Raw genomic sequence first — 26,059 nt, 5'->3', positions numbered from 1 at the left:
TCTGTGCGGGTTGACATTTCATGGTTTAGAATCTCAATATCTATGCCTAATTTGATCCCTATGCGTTTCAAACGAATACAATTTGACACTTGAGGTTTCTTCATTTCTTACAAAATGAGGTTTGTAACGATAGCAATCAAAGAACCATTTAGGTTGGTTTTTATCCACAATGCCATTATTGTTCACGAACAATTAGCCGTGTTAAGCATTGAAAATTTAAAGTGTATTTAAAAATGTCAATCAATCCGATCTTAAATACTTTGTTACCGAATCATTTCTGCTCAAAATAAATTGTTTAGACTTGCCAGCCACATAGAGACTTCTTCGATAGAATAATTAATCCGTATACAAGTTACATTATATTGTTACAAAATCATAAATAATATATGGATCCTTTGAAGTACGACAAAATATCATTATCGAATATGACGTCTTGATTCCTTGATGGCTTGATGAGAGTCAGTTCGATTGGCTGATACGATATTGACAACACCGATACAGGTGAATGGATTTCGCCACTATGTAGCAGAATGAATGCACCCCAAAATACAACGTGAAAGCGAAGCGATTGTAGATTATCTCATTGTAGGAACTAACAGCCAGTGGGAGGAATATGGCTTATATAAACTCACATTAACAACATGGATATTGTGTAGTTGTTTTATCAAATTAAGAACTTTCTTCTTTGTTTCATTTCAATACAAAATAATGCAATTTCCTAGGACTTCTGTGATTTTTCAACAATTGTTTTTATTGACGTTTTTACGGAAATTAACATCAGCCACCACAAGTTCGTCGTACCCACATAAAACTTCCGATGATTTATTCTCGGATCCATGTAAAGCAGGTATGTACCAATCTTCAACGTAATTATAATTATGCACCTTTCGAAATTACCATGCATTAATAAGTCAAAACATAAAACATGTTATTGTTGGTAAATATTTTTTTTCTGTCATAACTATAGCTTTTAAAAAGTATCTCATTCATGACCTTATATTCAAATTCCAATTATATTGTCTGATCTGCAATAAAGAGTTTAGGCTAGCCAAAAACAGTAAGACATATGGAATGACACGCCCCTTTCTATCCAAGGTCTTTTGATAGAAATCGCATCTATTTATTTCTATTGTCCAAAAAGACCGAGAAGAAATTTCCCCCTAAACACTTCATGACAATAATTCTTTAGAAAACGACAATTATACACAAGAAAAGACGACATGTATTAAGTTTTTAAACGCTGCTTTTTCGCACTATGGATGATGTTGACATTCCATTCACCCACCGAGCAACCATTAGTTTTAAATTTTCGTTGATAGGAAATGCCACATTCATAGGTTCATCTCTTATCTCCCTTTATCATTGAATCTAATTATTTCGTCAAGACCACATAGTCTGTAATTACTTTATCACAATTAATAATGGCGAAAACGAACCCTCTGACCTAAGGCAGAAATTGTAATTAAGATAACTTTCAAATGATTTCCAATATTCATTAAGGTGAAGAAATTATTCAATACGAAAGAAAATTGTAGCTATTTTCTTTAGTTTATCTAAAACTTTTGCTTAACTTAAGCCAATTAGTTATACAACGTTTCAATACGTTAAGATTTGCATTTTAGTTAAGATCGGCTAAACAATATGCTGACACAAGGAATCGCTAACAGTCCGTAGCTCCCAGTAAACGTTTGTGATACAATATAAACCAAGACATACTTTACTGACATTGACAAATTAGAAAATTACCTATCTTCTCGCCGTGTTGGGATCCATTATACGGGTACATTCTTAAGACAATGCTTAATCGTCTGGATTTCCTAATGACACGCGACAGATAACATTCCATTCCGATTGAGAGGACTGGTTTTCTGTCCTGAACCAATAATTCCCACTACGTGAGGGGTTAATCTGTCCATCAGATTACCGTAGTCATCGACTAAGATAACTTATTTACGTAGAGTACATTGTGGGTGAATAAGTGGTACTGAGTTTTTTTTTTTTTTTTTTGGATTGCCAGACTATAGCTGAAATATTGGTGCTCGGGCGTTATACCCCAACAATCAATCATTTTTTTAACTGACCGGATATTTAGATAAATAATGGGGATAGTAAGAAAAATAATTTATAGAATATTGTTTTAAATGTCAAATATCAATATCAGGATACTTCGACGTCTACACGATAGTGTGTTAAAGGAAGATCACTCGAACAACAATTCAGAAACCTACATCAAGTTAGGGAAATCTTTCTCTCACGTAAAATTTCTCAGTACGATACCTTGCATATCAATTATGTTTTAAAATTTAAGTACTGGTTTCAATAATTCATAAAAATGTTAAAATAAAAATCTGCAAAGAAAAGAAACAAACAGCTGTTAAGTCTAGATAAGTGTTGACGTACTATCAACGAAATCTTAAACATAATTTGTTCTTACCATGTAGCTTATGTTGATTTCAGAAAGATTATCAAAAAAAATATTGCAACAGTTTGAAATTTTATTTTGTGCTTGATAAATTTTAGTGAGTTTTTTCCTTGCCTTCCCTTTCAAACATGTATTCATCTTTGAAAGACCAAAAGTGCATTTGTACAAGGCTTACACTAACAAAACAATCAAGTTTATTTTTTCGCCAATTTTATCAAGCTGTTCTTATCATTCTGACACGCGTTTTGTTAATTGAAGGATATTTCAGACATTCTATACGGATGTCTTTATCCTGAACAGATGTTCTCGCGTTAACATTCGAACACACCTTCTTCTCATTCATCAATCGAACAGACTACCGTTTAATTCACCTGGTGATTTATATACCATTTCAATGTAATAGAAAAATCATCAAGTGCCCTCTGGTATAACAATTATCCGAGCAGACCGGTGATTATTCTGACACTAAGATCCATTTTCAGCATCCATTACGATGAGTTTCCCCTGTTTACTGTCACCCACTGTGTCCTGGTGCTATATATTTATCTTGTCCGTTGATTGATTTTCCTTTTTGCTATTCTCTCTTTAATTAAAAGCTCTCAGAACTTGGCCATTTTTCTTTGCCTTTATTAATAACATTTTACTGACGTTAAAATATGAGGCTCAGACAAATTCTGTTGACGTACTAATATAGCAGGAGGCGAGCAACATAGTTTCGGATTAAAATATTTCGATTCGCAACTTTAAAGTTTTGTGGATTGATGTTTAAACGAAAATTTGGACTGTTTATCATTGTGCTACCTACAATCGACAGTTATGGGTATTCATTTATGGATATCCCTATTGCCTATTGTGGCGTCTGGCCATCGATGAAATTGATTTGACAATCGAGGTAGCATATCCATCATCAAGGTGGGTGTTCCGGTCTGTGAATCCAATCAAAATTTGTCTTGCAGACATTTATTTCCATATTGCATCAATGGAAGTGATAAAAATGTCAATTATAACACCAGCAAATCTGTAATCTTATTATTTCTTTGATAGAAAAACATGCAATCGGAGTTATTACCGTGGATATTGCCGACTACCTGTGTCAGAAACATAGAATTATTAAAACGTCTGGTTCTGATAAAATTTTATTTCGGTTAATACCAATCGTTTTATGTGGGTTTATAATCTTTATAATACCAGTAGAATAGAGTAAAATATAAAATTCATTCATCTTTGGTGTCGTTTCAACAACTGATCACAAACAAATGTGAGAAAAATACCATTGCAGATATATCATTGTTAGCATAAAATTATTGTTCGATATTGAGGTTTGAATGCCTTCAACATATCTATTTTTATTTTAGGTTTATTTTTAAGCTTATTTCACAAAACGTTGTCTCAAAACCATAATTCGTACAGCTCTTTTTTATACGTTTTATTGAGTGCATTCTTGTCTTCAAAATCTAAAAATATATTTGTTCTTATAGTTTGGTGTAAGAGAACTATTTCGAACTTCGTCATCTCTTCGAATGGAGTGGTTTGTTCATCTCTTCATTTCTGACAGAGAGACGCAGGGGTCATTTTGAATTGTGTGAATAACACAATTTCAAAGCAGATCTAATTCAACCCGAAAGATGGCTCTTTAGGATTTTGGTTAGACAAAAGAAATGTTTTACTTGCACTTTTGTCATTCCATAGTTGAAATAAGGTTTGCGGTAGAAAACCTGCTCCTTCTGTTATCACATGTGAAATGATGACGAAATCATGATGAGTACACCTGTATAAGATGTCGACTATGAATAAAAGTGAAAATGTGATACACTTATATGTATTTGTATTTTTGTATTTCAGTTGCTTACAGTGGCGACATTGCGTTAACTCAATCAGATATAGCCATTGCTAAACTAAAATATTTACAAGGCGGTGGGAAAGATGATGATATACATGAACTTCAGGTAGAGGACAGTCGTGCAGAGATCTCTGAGCCATATAATTTTGATGCTTATGAAAGCAGTGGAAATTCTTTCAGTCCCAGAAGGCACCATCGACGAAAAAATAAATTGCGTAGACGTTTTAATAAAAGAAAAAGAAAGAAGAGGTGTCTGAGGTAGGTAACACTGAAAGTTTGGCATGCTTTATTGCATATGTTTCAGAATTGAATAGTCATTATGAATTTCTGTTCTGAGATGACAAGATTACATTCATCTATTTGACTTGCTAATGTAGTTGAGTTGCATCTCTTCCCGAGATTTTTCATTCCCATTTCTTATTATAATCACAATGAAAAAAGAATTGACTACGAGTTTCCTTTACATAGGAAAAAACCCTTCTGTGTTTCCTGCTAGTTGGTGGTATTTTGGTGCAAAGCAATTTTTTTTGTCGTTTCCTCCGCGGGACTCGAACTCGTACCGCTGTGACATCTGTGGCAACACCGCCTGCACAAAGTCTAGAGTGGTCTAGGGCGCCGGACTTTGTGCAGGCGGTATCATGAAATTGATTGCAACTTGTACAAACCTCTTTTCTAGGCATAATAGTATAAAAATATATCTTGTACAGAATGCAAATATGTTAAATTAATTTAATCAACAAACACAAACAAAATAACTAAATTGATGAAATCATAAATATTCACACAATATCAATAATTCTTGTTCTACTTATTACTACAAGTTGATGATACATGGCACTTGGAATTACATAGCAGTTATTGTACAATTCCCCATCTTTCAACTGCCCCTCTTCCAATTACAATATATAAAACCCTTGCCCACCACTCATTGACATCTTACTCACAACCGCTGTCGGTCATATTCTTGTTTCTACTTTGTATCACATTCATTACAACACATTATTATATAGATAACAGTGTTTTATCGAATGTTCCCAGTGTAATAAATTTTGATAATTCACTTTGTGGAATAAATTCGGTAATTTCACTCTCGCGCTTTCTCCGGCCAAAACGTCACAACTTGGATATCAACCCGCCAATCGCAGAATTTAAAATTCATATTGAAAATATCGATAAATTATGAAGAAAATCTATATAATAAATAGGATAATCAATTGGTTATCGTGAATAACCAGAATATTATCACTCGTGCAAAGAACGCTTGAGGATTTAACTCGTGCGCGGAACAAGTTCCACACACTCGTCAAACTAGTCTATACCTTCTTCGGCACTCGTGATAATATTTTGGTTATTCACTCTTTCCAATTAAATATCCTATTAACCAATGTTTCTCTGATCAGCCGGTCCTTTGTCATTTGATGGAATTGATATGATTACTTCATCACCAACACTGAAGTTATTTTTTTCCGACGCAGTCGCTATAGTTTTGCTTTTTTACCCTTTGACCTTAAGGACGCTCTTCTATGGAAACGCGAGTCATCTGATGGCAATTCTGTTTCCCGATTGGCCAAATACTGATGACTTAATTGTGTTCAAAAAACTGTATCGAAAATTTGAAATTGTGTGCCATGTGTTATTTCCTTGAAAGAAATGTAGACACTTAGAAGTAAAATTTTACTGCGTCGGCTATCTTTTTTTTTAAAGATAGCACTTGTTTTCTGTTATCTGGGTGATGTATGGGTAAGTGATCATACTTAATATGAATTTGTTTGTGACATCAAGAACGCTACCTGAGAGAGCTTCGACCTTCTTTAATGTCATCTTGAATAAAAAAAACATTATTGTTGTAATGTTATATATCTTATACTACTACACAGTTTTTACTGACTGGACGTTGAAATCTATTCAAAAGTGATTTATCAGCACACTTCAGTGTCTGAGCATTTTTAGAATTTATTAATCATTTAATTTGTCATTCTTACCCAGCTTTCAAAAGTTTAAAATTAACTTTGTACAGGAAGCAAAACTTTTGAATTAAAATAGTAATCCTGTAATGAAAGAGCTTTGTACAAGTTGAAACCAATTTCATGATAAATGTTGTACAAGTTAAAACGTACAGAAATGTTTGTACAAGTTGCAGCTTGTATTTTCGTGTCATGTACATTAATTTAGTACATTTTGCACACAACATATATATATAACGTGACCTTCTACAGTAGCATTTTATCTCAATCTGCCAATTTTTTTGTTTGTTTTTTGTGTTGTTTGGGTTTTGCCTTGTGTAGTTGTATTATTTCCTGAGGGAGGGATGGGGTCGATGGTAACGGATATAATTTTGTGAGTATGGGAGGTGTAGCAACTCCTTTACCATGCTTTGTTATACGTCCGTTCTTTTTATTTGTTTTGTAAGTGTGCGCGTTTTTGTCTTAAGATATATATCATATCGTAGAAGAATTTGTCACTATTATATTTATGTCCCATTCTAATTCTATATAACAACTTTTATTTTGAAAATTTTGTTATCTTTGATATTTCCTATTTTAAAATGTCTTTGTTTTTTACATCTTCTTCTTGTTCTTCCTATAAAGTTCATCCCTCGGATGTCTGAGTATTGTCGAACTTGGACAATTCATCCAAAATTAGTCACGTCTTAAAATCCTATTTTCTATTATCTGATATACGTGTTTAAGTGCTTTGACAGCAGATATTTTAGTATGTAATAATATTACTGTCAATTAATATCCACCACCGTTCTTGGCTTCTTTTCTGATTGAGAAAGGGCTCTTTGCCAATAGATATGCTTTTAAGAAAAAAAAAACAAGACAAACCGAATGCTCAAATTAACACATTGCATTTACGATATGGATATAAAACCAATATAACTTGAAAGAAATTCTGTTGGCTTCGACTACCATTACATCGTATTGTAGGTATCATTCTGCCAAAATTTGTGGATGCATTTTTAAACATTTGAAAAACTCTGACGTCAAGTATTCTAAAACCATCCTGTATATCAACTATACAGAATGCTTTACTAAGTTGGCACCGACTTTCACAGAGTTGATTTCGGTACAATCTTTAAACCCTTTACTGTCACAATGATTGAACCTCTGAGTATTTACAAAGAAATTTTCTGCAGAACAACTTGTATATCTTCCTAGTGATATGAGCTGTACATGACATGAATTGGTTTGTGATGTCATCACTATGCAATGCATACACCCATCATCAAAGGCAGTACCATTGTAAAACTGCTTGTCATATCCTAACCAAGTATCCATCATAAAATCTTGGAATGAACCTGTAATGTTGTTTTTGGTATTTTACCAAATATCTGATATTTCAGGTTTTAGAATTATTTCTTTCCGTTAGGTTCATAAGTGACATTATAAAATTTTAGATAATATTGCATTGTGGATATGGGGTTGAACGATTTTTGCTCCGAGAAAATGTACTTTTAATCTGAGCTAATATTTTTTTTTGCGAACTGAAAATCGTAATAAGACCAAAAATAAATAATTAAATACTGATGGCCGTGTACTTAAAGGAAACGCAATTGTACGGCTCCAATGAAGAATTTGTCTTAATAATGATAGGTACAATAACACTTGTTTGATGCTGACGATTACACCTGTAGCCTAAATCACAAGTACATCTTACTAAGAGGGAAGTGAAGTAGCTTTTAATCATTTATCATATCTGGGTATTGGTTTTTGTATTGTTCTTGGCGAACTTTTTATGCATTAGATGCAACCAACCGTATTGTGCGTGTGTTTTTTGTTTTTTTTTAATTTTGATATGCTTTCTGTTGCTTTTCTACAATTCACAACTTGTGCTCATGTTTACAAACAGAACGATTTCCAATAAAAGGTCTATGTGGCCATTTTGCTAGTGTAATACAAGCGATTTAAAAAAGGTCAATTTCAAATGTTCTATGTTTGTGGGTTAATCGGAATCAAAATCTTTTTTTAGTTATATTAAGCCTAGAAAGACGTGTTTCGTTGCCGACTAAATGTTGCAATGTTCCAAATCTCTGAATTTTCTATTCATTTTTCCACTCTGTACCAAACACTGTAGGGAACAAGTTCAGTTAGTTATCATTTTAGTTTATATGCTTTCCGTTGACATTTGTGTACCTTTCCCTAGTTATTCTGACCTAGTTCAAGAAATCTATACTGCCATTGTTTATATATACTACACCAACATGGATGGAAATGATGATAAACATATAATTGTTGGCCATTAATACAGCCTATTGTTTGAAGTCAGTAATTGGGTATCAGACAATCCAATATATTGTTATAATTACTGAAGTTTGAAAAGTGTCAGACGGGTTTTATGTTCTACTGAAATGAAAACTAAATTATAAACACCTTGTTACTTATAAACATTAATCTGTCTCGGATCAAGTTTTCAGTGGCGCTAATGGTGTCCTCTTGTTCTGATCAAGTGTTTAGTAGCACTATTGGTGTCACTGTGCTCGGATCAAGTGTTTAGTAGCTTAGTAGCGCTAATTGTGTCCTTGTGCTCGGATCAAGTGTTAAGCGGCGCTAATGGTGTCCTCTTGTTCAGATCAAGTGTTTAGTAGCGCTAATTGTGTCATTGTGCTCGGATCAAGTGTTAAGCGGCGCTAATGATGTCCTCTTGTTCAGATCAAGTGTTTAGTAGCGCTAATGGTGTCCTTGTGCTCGGATCAAGTTTTCAGTGGCGCTAATGGTGTCCTCTTGTTCTGATCAAGTGTTTAGTAGCGCTAATTGTGTCCTTGTGCTCGGATCAAGTGTTAAGCAGCGCTAATGGTGTCCTCTTGTTCTGATCAAGTGTTTAGTAGCACTATTGGTGTCACTGTGCCCGGATCAAGTGTTTAGTGGCCCTAATGGTGTCCTGGTGCTCGGGTAGAGCAAGATGTTACTAATGTACAATAATAACCATTCCATTAATCCACTTTAGATAATCAAAACTTGCTGTTTATGTGTGTTACATCCGAAACTGGGAAATTCTCTAAATAAGGAAAATTAACTCGAGAAAAAAATATGGCCCCTTGGTGGGTTTACTAAGTAATGCCATTCTGGACTGATCCAGAGAGTTTGAATGGGGTTATAGGGTTAACAGACTTGTTTTTGCCCAAATTGTGCGCGAAATAAACCAAATTTTACAGTAAAGAGGAGAGTTCCGACCCCTGAACCCTCTGGATCGGCACTGCCGCTAATTAGGCAATATATGTGTCGTTCGTTCAAAGATATAAAGCTAAGTTTAAGGCGCTAGAAACTCTTACAATTATCATGACTTAGATACAAATATTTTTCTATACAAATGTTGTACAATTTTATAGCGTTATGTGTGCTGCGGTGTGATCTGTATAAATAAAAATGAATTTAAGAGTTTTTTTTGGAAGACAGTTTATTTCAAGGTTAAAAGTCAATTTTAAAGGCTAACATTTTCTAGTTTTAAGTTGTTATTTGAATAAAACCTGAAGTAGTTTGTATTCTTTTGCTCTTACAGAAATAAAATATGCAGACAAAAAATGAGAAAGAACAAACTTGCAAGAAGGAAAAGACAAAAATTAAGAAATAGAGGCAACAAGAAAATAAATCATTCACTGTTGACTAAAAGTTCTAATAATACTGATATAGACTCAAAAACAACGATCTCTCTTCGGGTACGTCGTTCAGTGTTAGGAAAAAGAATCCGGCGTGCTGCTACTGCCAGACCAGAAAGACTCTGGAATTTCGGTATCATTCCATACGAGATAGAAACCAACTTTAGTGGCCAACATAAGGCTTTATTTAAACTGGCCATGAGACACTGGGAAAATTACACGTGTTTGTCTTTCATTGAGAAACAACCAGAACACACAAACTATATTGTATTTACAGAGAAACCCTGCGGGTAAGTTTGATCACTTGCTATTTCAGAAAATGTCAGCTTATTTTCTCTAAAAGTATCTGTAGGGCAATCTTGGTTTCAAAAGCAGTTTATTAACACATTTCTTACACTAAGGCTACATTTTCCTCCTAATTTATTCGTATAAATATCTCGGTTTTACGTAGAGATGTAATGGATTTGTATTTTAGAACTTATGGACTTTTTTCTGTTCTTAGAGAATTGGTAAGCCAATGGAATGTTAATCTTCTATTCATATATCTAGATGCTGTTCGTTTGTTGGCAAGCGAGGAAACGGAGAGCAGGCTATTTCAATCGGAAAAAATTGTGACAAATTTGGAATCGTTGTTCATGAACTAGGTCATGTTGTTGGTTTTTGGCACGAACATACTAGACCAGATCGAGATGAACATGTAGAAATCAAGACGAAAAATATTATGCCAGGTAGGTAAAGATTACCTTATGTAGGCGTCAAGATAGTGTCTATTTGGTGTGTGTTAGATGGTATTTGATTTTTTTTTTCGCTGGTCCAAGTAATTCGAAGTCACGATGTAGAATATATGCCTCTCTTCCTTATATCTAATCAGACAGAACGTTACATTGTATTCTGTACTGGAATTAGACTGACAGCAACAAATTTCTCTATTTGGCTGTAACCTTGACTTAATTAAAGGTTACCCTCTTGGTTATACTGTCTACCATTTAGATTCTTATGTATTGCTTGTTATCATTTTCACTTGAATACATCAAAGGGCATTGGCATGTGCGATGCAATTAGCTGTTTATATCATGCAGAGTATTTGAGTTAAACGAACGATCTCACCGCATGACAGAACCAGTGCTGCCGTCTATATGCACTCTATGTCTTAATGTCAAAACTTGGACATAATTCAGATGAATTGATAAACTAATACTTTGAGCAGGTTTAAACAAGTACAGTATCTGGTGTGTATCAAATCAATCAATGGAGTGGTAATTTTCATTAGCTTGATACAAAATGTTCCTTCGTTAATATTCTTTTTATCCAATTAGTATTACCGTCGCGAAGTATAGCTTGATTTTTTCTGTCTTAAATTTATCTTCTTGGTCTTGTTACCTCAACAAGGGAAAACAATCTCTTCGTAACTTCTCTTCGTAAGTTCTGTTCGTAACTTCTCTTCTTTTAGCGAATTGAAGTATAACAAAAACTATTTGATATTTCAGGTCAGGAATATAACTTTGATAAACAACCAGAAAGCGAGGTAAACTCACTTGGGATGGAATATGATTATGGAAGCATTATGCACTATGCTCGGAATACATTTGCCCGGGCAACATACCTCGATACTATTCTACCTCGTAAGAAAGAAGACATGCTCATCAGACCGTCCATAGGACAGAGAGTTAAACTTAGTCCTGGTGATATTGCTCAAGCTAATGCTCTCTACAAGTGCCCAAGTATGTATATCATGTTCAATCTACTGATAGTAAAGGCATATTTAATATAACTTTTGTGTCGTTATCAATTTAAAGTAACCTCTAGTTATTACCATTGGTCAAGTATGTAAGCAGCTTACTTTTAAGGTGCAAAAAGTTAAAAAGTAAGGCTCTTACAAATGAAATACGAGCAATTAAAGGAATGTTTTTGATTGTAGATATTTTAACCTGGGGCATCATGACTAAGTCTCTCGTTCAACAAAACAGCTTATTGTAAGGGTACAAACGCAATTTTCTAATCATAATCCAGGATTATGCATTCTATAGTTTGTTTACATACTCAGTAACATTGACGTAAAGAGCTGTGTCGTTCTTTTTCTGCTTTGTCATTGGGCATATTTGAAAAGGGTCTCTATAATCCTATGGGGTATTTCTTGGTCAATCAGCAGTCATTCACCTTAAGTTGTATCATGATTACACAATTGGTGCAGCTGTAAGGTGTGAGATGTACATTTTAACTGAAACATTTTCTATAAACATGCGTGCTTTAATTTCAGGGCCTGATCTTTGGGAGAAATGAGAAATTTTTTTTCCTTTTGTTCGTACTCACTTTGGCAGGGAGAAGTTTTTTGTAATAGATTACATACACAAATATGTCAATATCGTTAATTTTCTAACAGAATTTGCTAAAACTTTTCTTTGTCATCGGTGTCTAGATTAGGCCTTGTACTTTACATTCCTTGATGGTTTTGTCTTGTCAATGTATTATGGTCTAGTCTACATACACTTACAATTGTGTTAAGCAATTTACCCCAGATATGTTAGATATCTAATTCTAAATCATATGCACTAGTTTCGAGTATAACAGAACTCATTCATTACATCGAATTATTGCCAGACTTTGCAGAAGAATTGACAGATTGCACGATGCATTTCCTTAATTACAGTAATAAAACAAAGTTTACATCTGGTTGATAGTAACGATATGTCTTCATCTCAGACACTGTTTTATTTACTGAGAATTTAGTGTCCTACAAATCAGGTACCTTTATTTTGCAAAAGGACTGGAAGCTATTTTATGGTAGGCCCCGTTTTTAAGTTGTTCCCTAGAAGAAGTTGTGACTCTAACCATTCGGAAATTAGGGTTAATAAGGCTGAAAATTAGCACTCTTTAGTTCCGGACAATAAATTTAGTTTATGGATATTTTACCTTGTTTACCTTGTCCTGAGACCGTTGAATCTGGGCTAGACAGCCCCTGGGGTCCATTTCAGTATGGTTTGGTTTTCTTCCGGTCTATAAACACCTGTCTATAGACGTTTTTATTTCGAGATTTTCCCAGTGGGTACTTATATGTTTTGGATTCAACCACTTTTGTTGGTAGGTTGTTCCATACATCCACAATTCTTTGTGAGAATTTGTATTTCTTAATATTTAGGCGACAGTTTTTCTTGAAAATTTTGTATATATATGAAATTGTACCATAAGGTTCTTAGGAATATCTAAATGAATGTTGAAATTGATTCTTGGAGTTATGGCCCTAACCACTTAGGGCCAGACAAGCATTTTTTTTAAATATATATATGTTGCTAATTTCTAACCATAATTTCTTACCAATTTCTATGAGACTCAATCTTAAATTAGTTCTAAGTATTGGGTTATTGCGGTTCTTTGGTATACTGAATCTTACCACGCTTGAGATGTTTCATATTGAAACCGGAACCGATTTTTATTTTAATTGGTTTGCATTGAGGTATAATGGGTGCAATGTCAAACTTTTTTTTATTTCTACAAAAATGAATTATAGTGGCTCTTCAATATGTTGAATTATCAACCATATTTTAGATTCTTCATTTTTGGCTCATTTCTGCAATTGCTCCAAATCCCTGTCAAAAATTGAACTTGAAATAAACTTTTAGGGTCCAAAATTATATTTACATTGATTTGAATTATGGTTTTCAATATGCTGATTGTAACCATGTATTACAATTTTTATTTAAAGTGTCGTTTTCATGGGGGTGTATATTGTTAAAATTAAACTTTTTAAGATTTCATAAGAAGTTGAATATGCTGAAACAAACAGTGTTTTAGGCGATCGAATACCGTTTTCAAATTGATTCACATCGAGGTTAAAAGGTTCCTTTGTTTGCTTTCAACAAATGTGAATTAATGTAGCTTTTATATGCCGAGTATAACAATGTATTAAGGTTATTTTAATTTGGACCATAATAGGTAAATATATAAATTCAAGTTCTATGGCGTTAGATACCTTAGCTGTACCACTCCAATGTGTCGCCCATGATTGTCCAAACTGTTTTGGGTTCGAGCTTTGCAGTCATATCAAGCTGCGTCCCGAAGAGAATTTTACTCGAATATCATTTACAAACACGTTAGCACGTAGGCCTGAACATACTTTTTGGGATGTTTCTTTTTGCTATGCTGTTTATTGTGTTTTTATTTCTTGTTTTTTTTCTTTCTATGTTCTCTTTCCGACCCTCAGTATTTCTTACCCTATATGTGTTATATATTTGTGATTTCTATGATGAATTGTGTACTTGTAGAATGTGGACGTACTCTACAAGAATCTATTGATGAGTTTTCTCATACCCCATCGAATGGTAAATCAGAAATTTGTCAATGGAGGATTTCTGCCACACACGGCGAGAAAATCATATTGAACATAACAAGTTTAGATCTTCCAGAGAGTACGTCTTGTGAGACAGATTATCTGGAAGTTAGAGATGGTTATTACGTCAAGTCGGAGTTACTAGGTATTAACATTTTAGTTTTATATTCTATAGTTTGAATATGTATTAGTGAGATGGTGAAGGAAAATGGTTGGTACATCCTTGCGATTTTTAATATGTCTAACTCACACTAACTTACAAACCAAAATATGGCATAAGCCTAAGCGTCAGCATTGTTGCCATGTAGACAAATATCTTCATAGTAAAATAAGAAGAGAAAATGGATCGTTTTCACAAATCCGTTAAATGCATTGAGAAAGCTCGGAAATCATGCACTGGGCCATTTGGTTACAGGTGTAAGTGTCACGGAAGGAGGAATGCAAATTGCACTCGTATAGTACTGTTTTTAAAAGAATTTTAGACCATCAGAAGTCTTCTACTATGATTGTTTGTCAAATAAATATTGAACATATTAAATTGAATTCTGCTTTATTAAGTACATGAACTGGAAAGCTAAACTATCTGTGTTTTAGGCCGATATTGTGGTAACATGCCACCAGCTACTTTAGTTTCTACTGACAGCAGACTGTGGTTAGAGTACAGGTCTAGTAACGGACAAGGAAAAGGATTCAGTGCGCAATACGAAGGTACAAATATATATATAATTCCAGTACAATGCATTGTAAAGATAAGAATGAAACGTGATTCAAGCGTCTTTATATTATATATAAATCCTCGTAGGAAGTTGATAATAACTAAAGTTTTTTTGTGGGGCGCGAAATTTTGAGAGTTTTTTTTTTTTTTTTTGGTATATAATAAACTCATTCAGATTGAGTAAAGGCTTTCGTGACCAATATTGAAATGTTCTTTTATGTGTTAAGATCGCCAAGGGAATATCAGTAAAGGGCATTCCGTGAAATGTTTGCTTTCGTCATGGTATATAATAAACTCATTCAGATTGAGTAAATGCTTTCGTGACCAATATTGAAATGTTCTTTTATGTGTTAAGATCGCCAAGGGAATATCAGTAAAGGACATTCCGTGAAATGTTTGCTTTCGTCATGGTAGTTTCACTTCAGAAACACGTTTCAAGGTTTTTTAGCTTGAGCCGTGCATATCTTGCTATATTAACCTTTGTTTTGCAGAGCATTTGAAAACATTCCAGAGAATCTGATAAAATGAATAACAACTTGTTGAGAGAAATCAGCAATGTGCATTTAGATATTTAAATCTCAACTTCATTACTGAGATCTAAAATAAGTGTCATTACCGACCTGTTAGCTGAATCTATAGATAATGATCTTTACATGTTTAAGATAACACTTGCTAAAAAAGTTTCCTAAAACACATACTCATTAAAGTGATATCGAGAACTCTTGTATCATTATATTTCCAACAAGTTAAATTAGTTAGCTGGAAATCCTTAATGCACTTTGAAATTTTACCGTATCATATATAATTTACATTCACGGTTAAGTACAAGATGTTGGTGAATGATTTAATGATAAGAATTGCTAAAGAATATCATCCTAACCTTTCGAAAAGTACAAAAAATATTTCGAAAAGAATCCACCCATTCTTTGATATGTATATATGAGCCCTGTATATGAGTTAAGAGAGAAGCTAGAAAGATATAGTAAATCACTTGGCTCTCGACAAAATCTGCAAATAATGGGTTAGAACTTTTTCCTCCAAATCTTAAGAATAGAAGTTAGAATGAGAATCTTCAACAATTAATGCTTTAAACTTAGTATGAAGACGATGAATTGACTTAAGAAGAGCATCGCCTTCGAACAAAATCAATTTTCTGAATCATATTAACAACTTAGTTGTACGAAGCCTTAGACAACAACTTAGTGCTCCGAAAAAGGCGATATTGACGATATGAGGAGTTGACTGGACAGACCCAGTATTGTGTTATTTCTTGCACTATCAACTCTGAGACATATATTGATGGAATGTCGTTAGTCCTTGTCTCATGACCATAAATTATTTCACGACCAGCAGCCCTTGTCGCTAGAGTAATAAGAGAGATCTGATAAAATCATGCTGACAAAAACGTTATTTTCGATATTATGTCTTGCTTGTCTGAAGTATTTTTCCTCATTGAACTCAAAATTATGTAGACTTTAAATTTAATATTGGTTAACAACATCAGTCTAACGTGCTGCTCGGGTCCTTGAATGTGAAAGATGTCCTGATATAATGTCATAAAATGAAGTAGCTCTCTTTTCTTTTCTTTTTTATATTGCAAGTATAGCCTAGATAAAATATGAATTACACTTGTATATAAATTTAATAAATAAATTAGATTAAAAACCTTTTAATTTGTTACGCTTTGGTCAATATGATGACTTGGTGAGCGACCGTATAATTTCTTGCATATTGTTTTCATATAATTTTCTATAATGACGTCCTGATACAAGCACAACAATAGCTCAAAAAATAAAACAAAGCAATAAAGAATTACAAAGTGCAAACCCACCCATGTTTAATTTCATTTTTAGCCATCTGCGGAGGAGAAATATTCAAAGACAAAGGGACTCTGACGAGCCCTAACTACCCAGACGATTATAAGCCTAACAAAGAATGTGTGTGGAAGATTACTACAGAGGAGGGATTCTCAGTTGCACTTAAGTTTCAGTCGTTTGAAGTAAGATGTTGCAAAGCTTCTTTTTCTATTACGATGTTTTAATTGCTTTTTACATATTTCATGACAGAATGGGAAACATTTCAGTTATTCTTTGATTGAACCGAATCATATCGAGGATATGGAATGCTTATTAAAGCCATCAAAACATCTTTTTTGCCCTTTCGTGTATGCTACAGTCACGCCTTGTCTTAAAAATGTACTTTCGTTTCATTAGTATAAGCTAGAGCTACATTTGGCCTCAAAAGTGCCCTTTCGCTTTACTATGATTGATCCGGGTTTAGAGTTTTTACTGTTATATTATAGATAGAAACACATGACAAATGTGTGTATGACTACTTAGAAATTAGAGATGGTCATGAGGAAACATCTCCGGAGATTGGTCGTTACTGTGGATATAAAGATCCCGAAGATATCAAGTCAACTGGGAACAAACTCTATGTTAAGTTTAAGTCAGATGGTTCCGTTCAGAAAGCTGGATTTGCAGCAACATTTGTTAAAGGTATATTGTTTTGTTTTGTTTTGTTTTGTTTTTTTTTTTGCTTGAACACCAAGACGGGTATGCTATTGTTATTTATTGTAAGTAATTTTTCCCAGACCTTGACTGTTTACTCCTATTGCAAGAACAACACTTCACACACAATCCTATAATATTTAGTTGCACTTAAGCTCAATCAAAACTCCCCGTAGATTTGCACGAACACACGAAGTTACCAACATTTTAATATATGTACATGTTGTCAGCTTCAAAGGCTTTGATAATCAACATATATTTTATTTGGATGGGATTTATCATTCCAACATTTTAGAAAATATGCAAAATAAGCATGTTATCTACATGTACTGATATAATAAGCCCATTTTCCTTGATAATTGACAAAGTGTCTTTCTAAAAACATCCTTCTAATTTCTAATATTATTCAAAATGACTGTTTAACATTTCATTTATTTGCACTTTACGTTAATTTTGAAAATGTTAAGTGGATGAATTTAGCGTTGTTAAACGAAGTATATGCGTTAAAACTGTAATTATTTTATACTTTTGCACAATTATCAATTAATGTTTCAAGGATTTTCATAGAAGAGTATTAAAATTCTTGTTATTTTTTTTTTTGGTAAAAAATGGTGAGAACATTTGGTAATTATAGTTTCTGTACACTAATTCTGACTGAATGAGAAGGTGTGTATTGTAACAATAAGGAAACACACGATTTAAACAAAAATATAAGATCTTGAGTTTTTTTTTCTCAAATTTAAAATTTCAAGTGATCTGATGTTAAGGAAGGATTTGAGGAAAATCTCAATTAGGGAATTTTTCTATGAAACTGGACACAGACTTAAGATATGACTAAGATTGATTTTGATACAACTGTGAAGCAATGGCGGGTGCATATTAGTAGGAGGGTTTCCTTTTCGTTCATTTTTTGAACTAGAGACCTAAATGGGACATAAACTAGTATGCTCCTGATTCCTGATGGCCAGAGAAAATTTTTCAAGTATATGGATCTCAATGTAATTGTAACTTCGATTAATTTTGATGATTGTGTCTTAACCATTTACCATAAAGGGGTCAAAAACTAACATTTTCTTGTTTCTGCTGGGCAAAAACTAAAGTAGATGTGGATTTTATGAAATCGTACTACAATATCTTCGTTCTTTGACCGCCTTCATTCTGATCAGCAGCTTGTACTAGAAAAAGAAGGCTTTGGTAAATTTAATGGGTTTAGTCGTAAATTTTTAAGGACCAAGAAAGTGTCAGATATGAACATATTTTTTTCAACTTTGTTTATCTTTCTTTTATTCATTTGTAAATTTTCAGTTCTTTTACCACCTTCATTCTGGTTATGAGCTCATACTGTGTCAAACATTTATTGGCAATCCAAATTCGTTAAGTTTTAACAAGTCAGCTGATGTGACCATATATACATTGTACTTGTCCTGAATGTTAGAACATCCATACAACATACATATAACATATGTTTAATTTATTTATATATTTCAGAATACGACGAGTGTGCCACGGATGACCATGGATGCGGACACATCTGTGTAAATACGCTTGGTAGCTATAAGTGTGAATGTAAAATTGGCTATGAACTTCATAGTGATGGAAAGAAATGTGAAGGTACTTTTACTATTTTCTCAGTCAAAGTGTTAAAGACATCATTAGTCATTTCAAAGGAAGTTTAGTGTGGTTGAGTTTCATGGTTCTTTGTTGTTTCTGTCAGTATCAAAAGTTATTTCAGTACTCAAATAGTAAACTTTCCATTTCTAAGCATTAACTCCAACATCTATAACTTCGGCTTTTTATTTCAATTAATAAGGTATGCGTTTGCATGTTTGGTCATATCTGTGTTTATAAGAGCTTTGGTAACAAAAATGTCGGTCTTGCTTGAACAAACTCACCATCACCATATATTATAAAACGGCTTATATATCTTTAACAGTAAGCAAGTTTTACTCGATCTCACATTAACTGATGTCAACGATTCTATTGAATCCAATGGAGCTGAGAAGTATACATCTAGCTAAATCATATTTCCTTTCATATTTTTGTTGAAACCATATAACTAATTGTCATTATGGTCGCTTAATTATCAATACATGTACTTCAAATTCAGCTTTGGTTAATTGTGAACTTGTTAGTTGGTTTTCAGTAGTAACGGTAATTTCAACTTTGATGTTACAATGTATAAAGTAGCTCACTTAAAATGTCGTCATTTATTCTCGAATGACTTAAATCTTCTTGCCAAATTCTACTTCTGTCAAACTACCTACTACATGTATTCAGAAAATTTATTGATTTTTTTCCAGATGCCTGTGGAGGTTATATCGACTTATCTAACGGGACAATCCAGAGTCCGTCTTTCCCAGACCTGTATCCCCCAAACAAGAATTGTGTTTGGCAAATAGTAGCCCCAGAACAGTACCGTATAACCCTCAACTATACTCACTTTGATATGGAAGGAAACAATGTTAGTACACATAGCCCGGTAATGTTCTTTTCTCTGATTCTGCATGGAATGCAGCTTGTTAGTGCTTTCATGCTTCAAAATGTGACATAATTTCAAAATTCTTCATAGCAAAATCTGCTTTCAATAAAAATGGACTTACAAACATTCCTGTAAATGTGTCAAGTCATTAAGTCAAGTAGTCGAAAAGTGTTTATGCATGCAAAATGCATCAGTGAATTTGACCACAAACGAATGGCAGTAATTAGCTTCCCATGTGGTGCTTACGTCATTTGCGGCTTTTTGTAGAGCAGTTTTTTGTATTTAGTTGTAATATCTGTTGAAAATGTGATTCTTGATAATCCCAGTCACAGAAAAGCAAATGTTAACAAAAGGCAGTGTGCAAAAACCAAAGATAACAACTATTTCTAATAGACAAGACAGCCAGAACGTTTTCCAGCATTTGAACATATTAAATATGTACATGTATTTGAACTCACTGAACCCGTGCATTTAAATTTCAGCAAGAATGTGAGTACGACTCCGTCCGTGTAAGCAGTGGGGTGGGTGCTGAAGCTACTGTCCACGGTATATTCTGTGGCTCCCTACTCCCAGTACCTATTACATCCGACGGCAACACACTCAGGATAGAGTTTAACTCGGATAACTCAGTACAAAAGACTGGTTTTAAAGCTCACTTTTCAACGGGTAAGTTATTCAGAAATGTTTATTGCACCACATTGTAAAGACATATTTATCATTGCTAACTGATCTTTAAAAGGCGTTAAAAAATAGGAAACGCTTATTCATAAGTGAAACATAACCTAAAAACACAAATCTATCGAATCATATCAAAAAGTGCATTGGACAAAGAAAAAACTCAGTTAAGTTTGTCTGTTTATAGAAGGATTTTATTTTCAAATTAAAGGGTACCATATGAGGCATGAATGACAGTACAAACAATCATAATTCATACAAAATTCACATGGCTTTACAGGACGCTTACCCTGCCGATGCACCTGACCCATGCTCCCAGTTTTAAATGGAGTCAGAGTTGCTTATTTACTTTTTTTACTTTGTGTATGTATTATTTTGGTTATTTTATGTTCTTTGTTGTGTGAGTCTGTTTTCCATGTCTGGTCTTTGGCCCTGGATTATATTCTTTTGATTTCCGCTAGAATCTTGGTTCCCTTGATTACTCTTTATGCAACACACTAAATTCAAGTCACTATAATTTTTATTGATGGCAAGAACATATGTGTTATAAAACAAGGACATCCTGGTAAATATTGGATCTCATGCACAGATTTAAACTTTACATTTCTTGCCTCAAACTCAAAATACGATTATTGTAGATCCAGTATTACTAAAGTACAAGATTATATTATATATTTCATTATTTCTTCAAGGGGCTCAGTCCTTTCTTTACTGATTATTAGGTATGTGTAATTTTTTTTTTCACAGTGGCCATTGTAAAAAGGGGGAAGTATTTTAACCCCGCCGCATTTTATGCGCCTGTCCCAAGTTGGGAATTCCTGGCCTTTGTATGCGTTGTTCCTTGTTCACTTACAGTTTACTTTATGTTGCTGGAGTATATAGAGGCAATTATTTTGCTGTAACTGTGTATAGTGTTGATCTGGGGTCAGATGCAGCCTACCCAGTGATTTTGATACGACTGCAAAAGTACTGGTATGAGGGTTTCCACGTTGTTTATTGAAGACCCATGGGTGACCTTGAGGTGACATTTTTCATTCCGATGGGGTTGTTGCTTCTTTGACATATTCTCCATATCCATTCTCCTTATCTATAGGTGTATTTAAATTTTAGATAAAGATGAATGTGCCATTAATAGAGGAGGTTGTCAACACATCTGTAAGAACACTGTTGGTAGTTATGAATGTGCCTGTCACAATGGATACACTTTACACGAGAATCAACACGACTGTAAAGAAGGTAAGTTTTCTTTATTTACTGTAAATTCAGAAATTATTGCGTGCATTATATTATGCGATTTATGAATTTGGTAAAAAATGCGATTGTAATTTTGTGATTCGGAGAAAAGTCACACAATAGTTATGTTATAAAATTCCACCATGCAAATTGTGTTTATTGTGATTTAAAGTAAGTTTTTTTTTCTCAACAATTCACATGGAAATTATTTCTGTATTTACAGTATTTAAGACAAGTTATTCGGAGCAGGCATACAATTTCCCTTTCATTTTCTGCTTTGTTTTATCCCCTATTATTTACTGTCATTTTTACGATGATTTTTGCTCATGCCTTTTCATATGTATGACTCTACATCCATCAAAAAAAAAAGTAAAATTATACGGGGAGTGTTGTTCTGTTGTTGATCATGTCTTTTTAAGCTTACATGTTACACTCCTTGAGACGTTCACGTTTCCCATTTTAGCGTTCGTGCATCGTTTATCGTGCGTTTACACATCGTTTTGCGTTCGTTTAAACGCACGATGCAAGCGTTCGTTTATTTTTGTACTTCGATTATTTCCTTGATTGAACTTTTATTTTTATATTTTTTTTGCTATTATTAATCTTCATATTTTCATTAATTTCATTTTCTATTTTTCTTTCGTCATTATATGTTAGTACTATTTTTTTCATCGTTCGTTTATTATGCGTTTAAACGCACGCTGTGAGCGTTCGTCCATTATGCGTTTAAACGCACGATAGGAGCGTTCGTTTAAGGAGGTAGACCTAGGGTAAGGCACATAACTCATGAAATCAGTGATATGTTTGCATCATACTCAATTTCACCAAAGCCTCTCGAGCTTTCGTGTGAAGCAGAATAAAATGAATCCAAGTTAAAATAGATACTTACATAAGATTGATATAAAATGCTGAATACAAACGTTCCAATGATTTTTAAGAGTTATGTCCCTTATCCTAGGTCTACCTCCTTAAACGCACGATAGAAGCGTTCGTTTATCGTGCGTTTGGTGAGCGTTTAGCGTTCGTTTAGGTATCGTGCGTGCGGGAAACCTAAACGTCTCAAGGAGTGTACTTATGTTGAGCACTGTAGTCTGACATCAGCCTGCTTTTATTATTTGAAAATATATTTATTTAATTGTATCTTTTTATCACTCGCAGGTGGTTGTCAGCACAGAATTAACGACCCGGACGGAGAAATAAGTAGTCCAAACTGGCCAGACTTCTACCAGAGCAGGAAAGACTGTGTTTGGTACTTTAGAACAACACAAGGACATCGTATCAAGTTGGAGTTTACACAATTTGAAATAGAACCTCACCCTGAATGTAACTACGACCATATTGAGATATTTGATGGTGACAGCAGTAGTGCCAGGAGTTTAGGAAGATTCTGTGGTAGTAAGACTCCTAGACCTATAATATCCAGTGGGGATACAATGTTTATGTTGTTTTACTCTGATGCTTCTGTCCAGAGGAAAGGATTCCTTGCACAATACTCTTCAGGTAAAAAAGCATGGCGAAACTAAATGCGAATGTTTTGGTTAAAATAAATTCGATTTTATATATTTCAGCAGTTGAGACATTGCTTAAGCCATCCTTTTTTCAGACCTACAGTTCATCCAACTGATATTTTTGTGACAGTTTTTGTTTTTTTAGGAACAATGCCACGTTTTGCTACATAATTAGAGAAATTGTCTTTATTCTATTTTCAATACAACCATGAAACGATGAATTGGTGTTTCTTTTTTAACCAAAACAAAAGATTAACATTGAACAACAGTAAAAAATGCACTATCGTGCCTTGAACTGACAGTGAAAAATATGTAGGTGCTTTTTTGTTGTTGTTTCATCTTATTAAATTTATGTTTATATTTTCAGTGTGCGGTGGAAGGCTTGTGGCTACTGAAAACATACAATATTTGTACTCGCATGCAAAATTTGGGGACCAAAATTATGACAACAAAATGGAATGTGAATGGAGAATTGGGGCAAAGAAAGGGAAACACATAAAATTCTATTTTATATCATTTGAAATTGAAGACGAAAGTGAATGCGAGTAAGTGATTTCGTTTACAAAGAAAAAAAGGAATACTAATGTAAGCAGTAACTTTTGTTATCAAAATTATTACCGAATTCATATCTTATGTTAGTTTTTTTTTGTTTGAATGTCCCATCCTCTGACTAGTTTTAATTGGGACACCCTTAGTATAGATCGACGGGTGCTTGTATATTAAGAAAATATAAATGATGCAGAATAGTATCTGGAGACTTCGGTAATTGTGAACATTGCATAAAAAAGTCTCGACAGTCGTCTAGATTGCCGTTTTGGTGACGATGTCCTCATGTATTTTAATAATAAAGAAGGGAACTACTAGTTTTTAATGAACATTTTCTCCATCTCTGATGTGTCCTTTCTGTGTTTATAAAGATTATGTCTATTACAGTTACGACAACGTAGAAATATTTGACGGAGCATATGATCGAGACCGACCCATAGCCAGATATTGTGGTAGCAAGGTAAAACAATGTTTAATTTGTTCGAAATTCTCAATCAAATACCTTCTCTTCTAATACATGGAATTGTAAAAAAACATTTTAAGCTTTAAAGATAAACCTAAAATATAATTGTCAGAACTTCATTATACGCCCTGTTGTGTTGAAGATTGTATCTTTGAAATTTTAATTGACTTCACTCAATCATGGAATTTACCATCTTCCACAAAGGACATTTATATTCCTCCTGCTTGTAAATAGAAATGATAATAGTAATCCAACTAATTTTGTACTCCATTTGATTCTAATGAAAAGATGCATTTTTGTGTTTACCTATAAAAATTTACATCGCCATTATGTTGTTGATGATTAAGATAAGACACCTGCTGTTTTAATGTGCTCATTCATGCCTGTTTATTATGAAATATATAGTTCCTACTAGATGTTGAAACCACATGAAAGTTATGTTAATGTTTAATTACCAAACCCTATAATCCTTGTCTGTTTGTAATTTTCAAAGATGATTCACGCTGATTTGGTGATTATGAACAAATTCCACCTGTGCAACAGATTTTTTTTTCATTTAATCCATTCTAAAGGTCTTTTTTAAATATAGTATACACTGAGGTCAACCTCTGGAATGATATTCATTCATTGAACAAGGAAACAAGATGGATGCCGGTTTAGTTATTCTCAGAATAATTATTTTTCCTGTATATTTAAAACAGGTTCTGATAAAACGACCTATGTCACCTGAGGTAGAGATGTTGTATAATGCATTTATTTTCATCGTTCTCCAAATGCATAAACAAAAATACTAGAAGGCTCTCTATATATATATATATCGGTAATTAAGTCCGTTTCCTTTCAGACACCTAAAGAAGTTGTATCTTCAGGAGAGGATTTGTTAGTTCGCTTTCGATCTGATGATACTATCAACTGGAAAGGTTTTTCTGCCGTCTATATAGAAACAGATTCACAGTTTGATGAATTTACTGAGACTAAGGAGCTACCTTTAAGCTAAACATTGTCATTAACCTCAAGGGTGTGAAAAATGCACTGCTCATGGGTTGTGGAGAAATGATTTTTGTTCAGTAAAAAGAAAATCATTGAAATCTTGACAAAATAAGAATGTGTGGGTAAGATTCGTGATTCAGAAGTAGTCCTATAGATATCCAATTCATCAATTTGGTCAGTATTTGTAAATAAGTCAAGTTTATATACAACTAACATAGACCTGTAGACATATATTAGATTTTGTACACTTCATTTTTGAAGGGTTTGTGTTGTTTGCATGATAAAACATGACGAATTAAAACTTATGTCTCATACCTTGTTAATGATATGTTGTTATTTGTTTATTGTTGTAAATAGGATGTAATACCAGCTACTGAAGCCAGTCTAATGAAAATTGAAGGAGAGTCCTTCACATCAATTATACAATCAAGTACTTGTAAATAGCATGTAATACCAGCTACTGAAGCCAGTCTAATAAAAATTGAAGGAGAGTCCTTCACATCAATTATACAATCAAGTACTTGTAAATAGCATGTAATACCAGCTACTGAAGCCAGTCTAATAAAAATTGAAGGAGAGTCCTTCACATCAATTATACAATCAAGTACTTGGTTATAGGAAATATGTCTCATTATCATAACCTCTATCAAAGTCTACTTGTGAAAACAATTGTCTGCAATAAAGATCTTTAACAAATATCTGTTTTTCTTTTTTTACAGGAATTAAATATGGTTGCTTTTATGGAAATTTAAATCAAA

The 26,059-nt window shown here is 33.6% G+C and overlaps 1 protein-coding gene across 2 annotated transcripts; it reads left to right on the top strand.

Moving 5' to 3' along the window:
• Window positions 1–650: 650 nt before the first annotated feature.
• On the top strand, window positions 651–25,997 carry LOC148619212 (bone morphogenetic protein 1-like). 2 transcript variants are annotated; one of them, XM_088578879.1, is made up of 17 exons: window positions 651–847; window positions 4,265–4,520; window positions 9,762–10,148; window positions 10,408–10,586; window positions 11,346–11,579; window positions 14,118–14,327; window positions 14,777–14,890; window positions 16,751–16,896; window positions 17,200–17,395; window positions 18,896–19,018; window positions 19,708–19,868; window positions 20,369–20,552; window positions 21,672–21,797; window positions 22,953–23,294; window positions 23,670–23,847; window positions 24,236–24,308; window positions 25,156–25,997. In XM_088578879.1, exons 1-17 carry the CDS (start codon window positions 709–711, stop codon window positions 25,306–25,308), a joined length of 3,201 nt encoding a protein of 1,066 aa, XP_088435005.1. In that variant the 5' UTR covers window positions 651–708; the 3' UTR covers window positions 25,309–25,997. The 2 variants fall into 2 exon arrangements, with proteins under 2 accessions (XP_088435005.1, XP_088435004.1); XM_088578878.1 differs by having other exon boundaries at window positions 19,708–19,886.
• Window positions 25,998–26,059: the final 62 nt, after the last annotated feature.

The sequence above is a fragment of the Perna viridis genome, chromosome 4 (genome assembly GCF_037379345.1).
Source record: "Perna viridis isolate PV_CMFRI_1.1 ecotype Kerala chromosome 4, ASM3737934v1, whole genome shotgun sequence".
Classification (NCBI taxonomy): domain Eukaryota; kingdom Metazoa; phylum Mollusca; class Bivalvia; order Mytilida; family Mytilidae; genus Perna; species Perna viridis.
The sequence above is the reverse complement of the archived record's forward strand: the minus strand, read 5'-3'. Positions and strand labels throughout refer to the sequence as shown.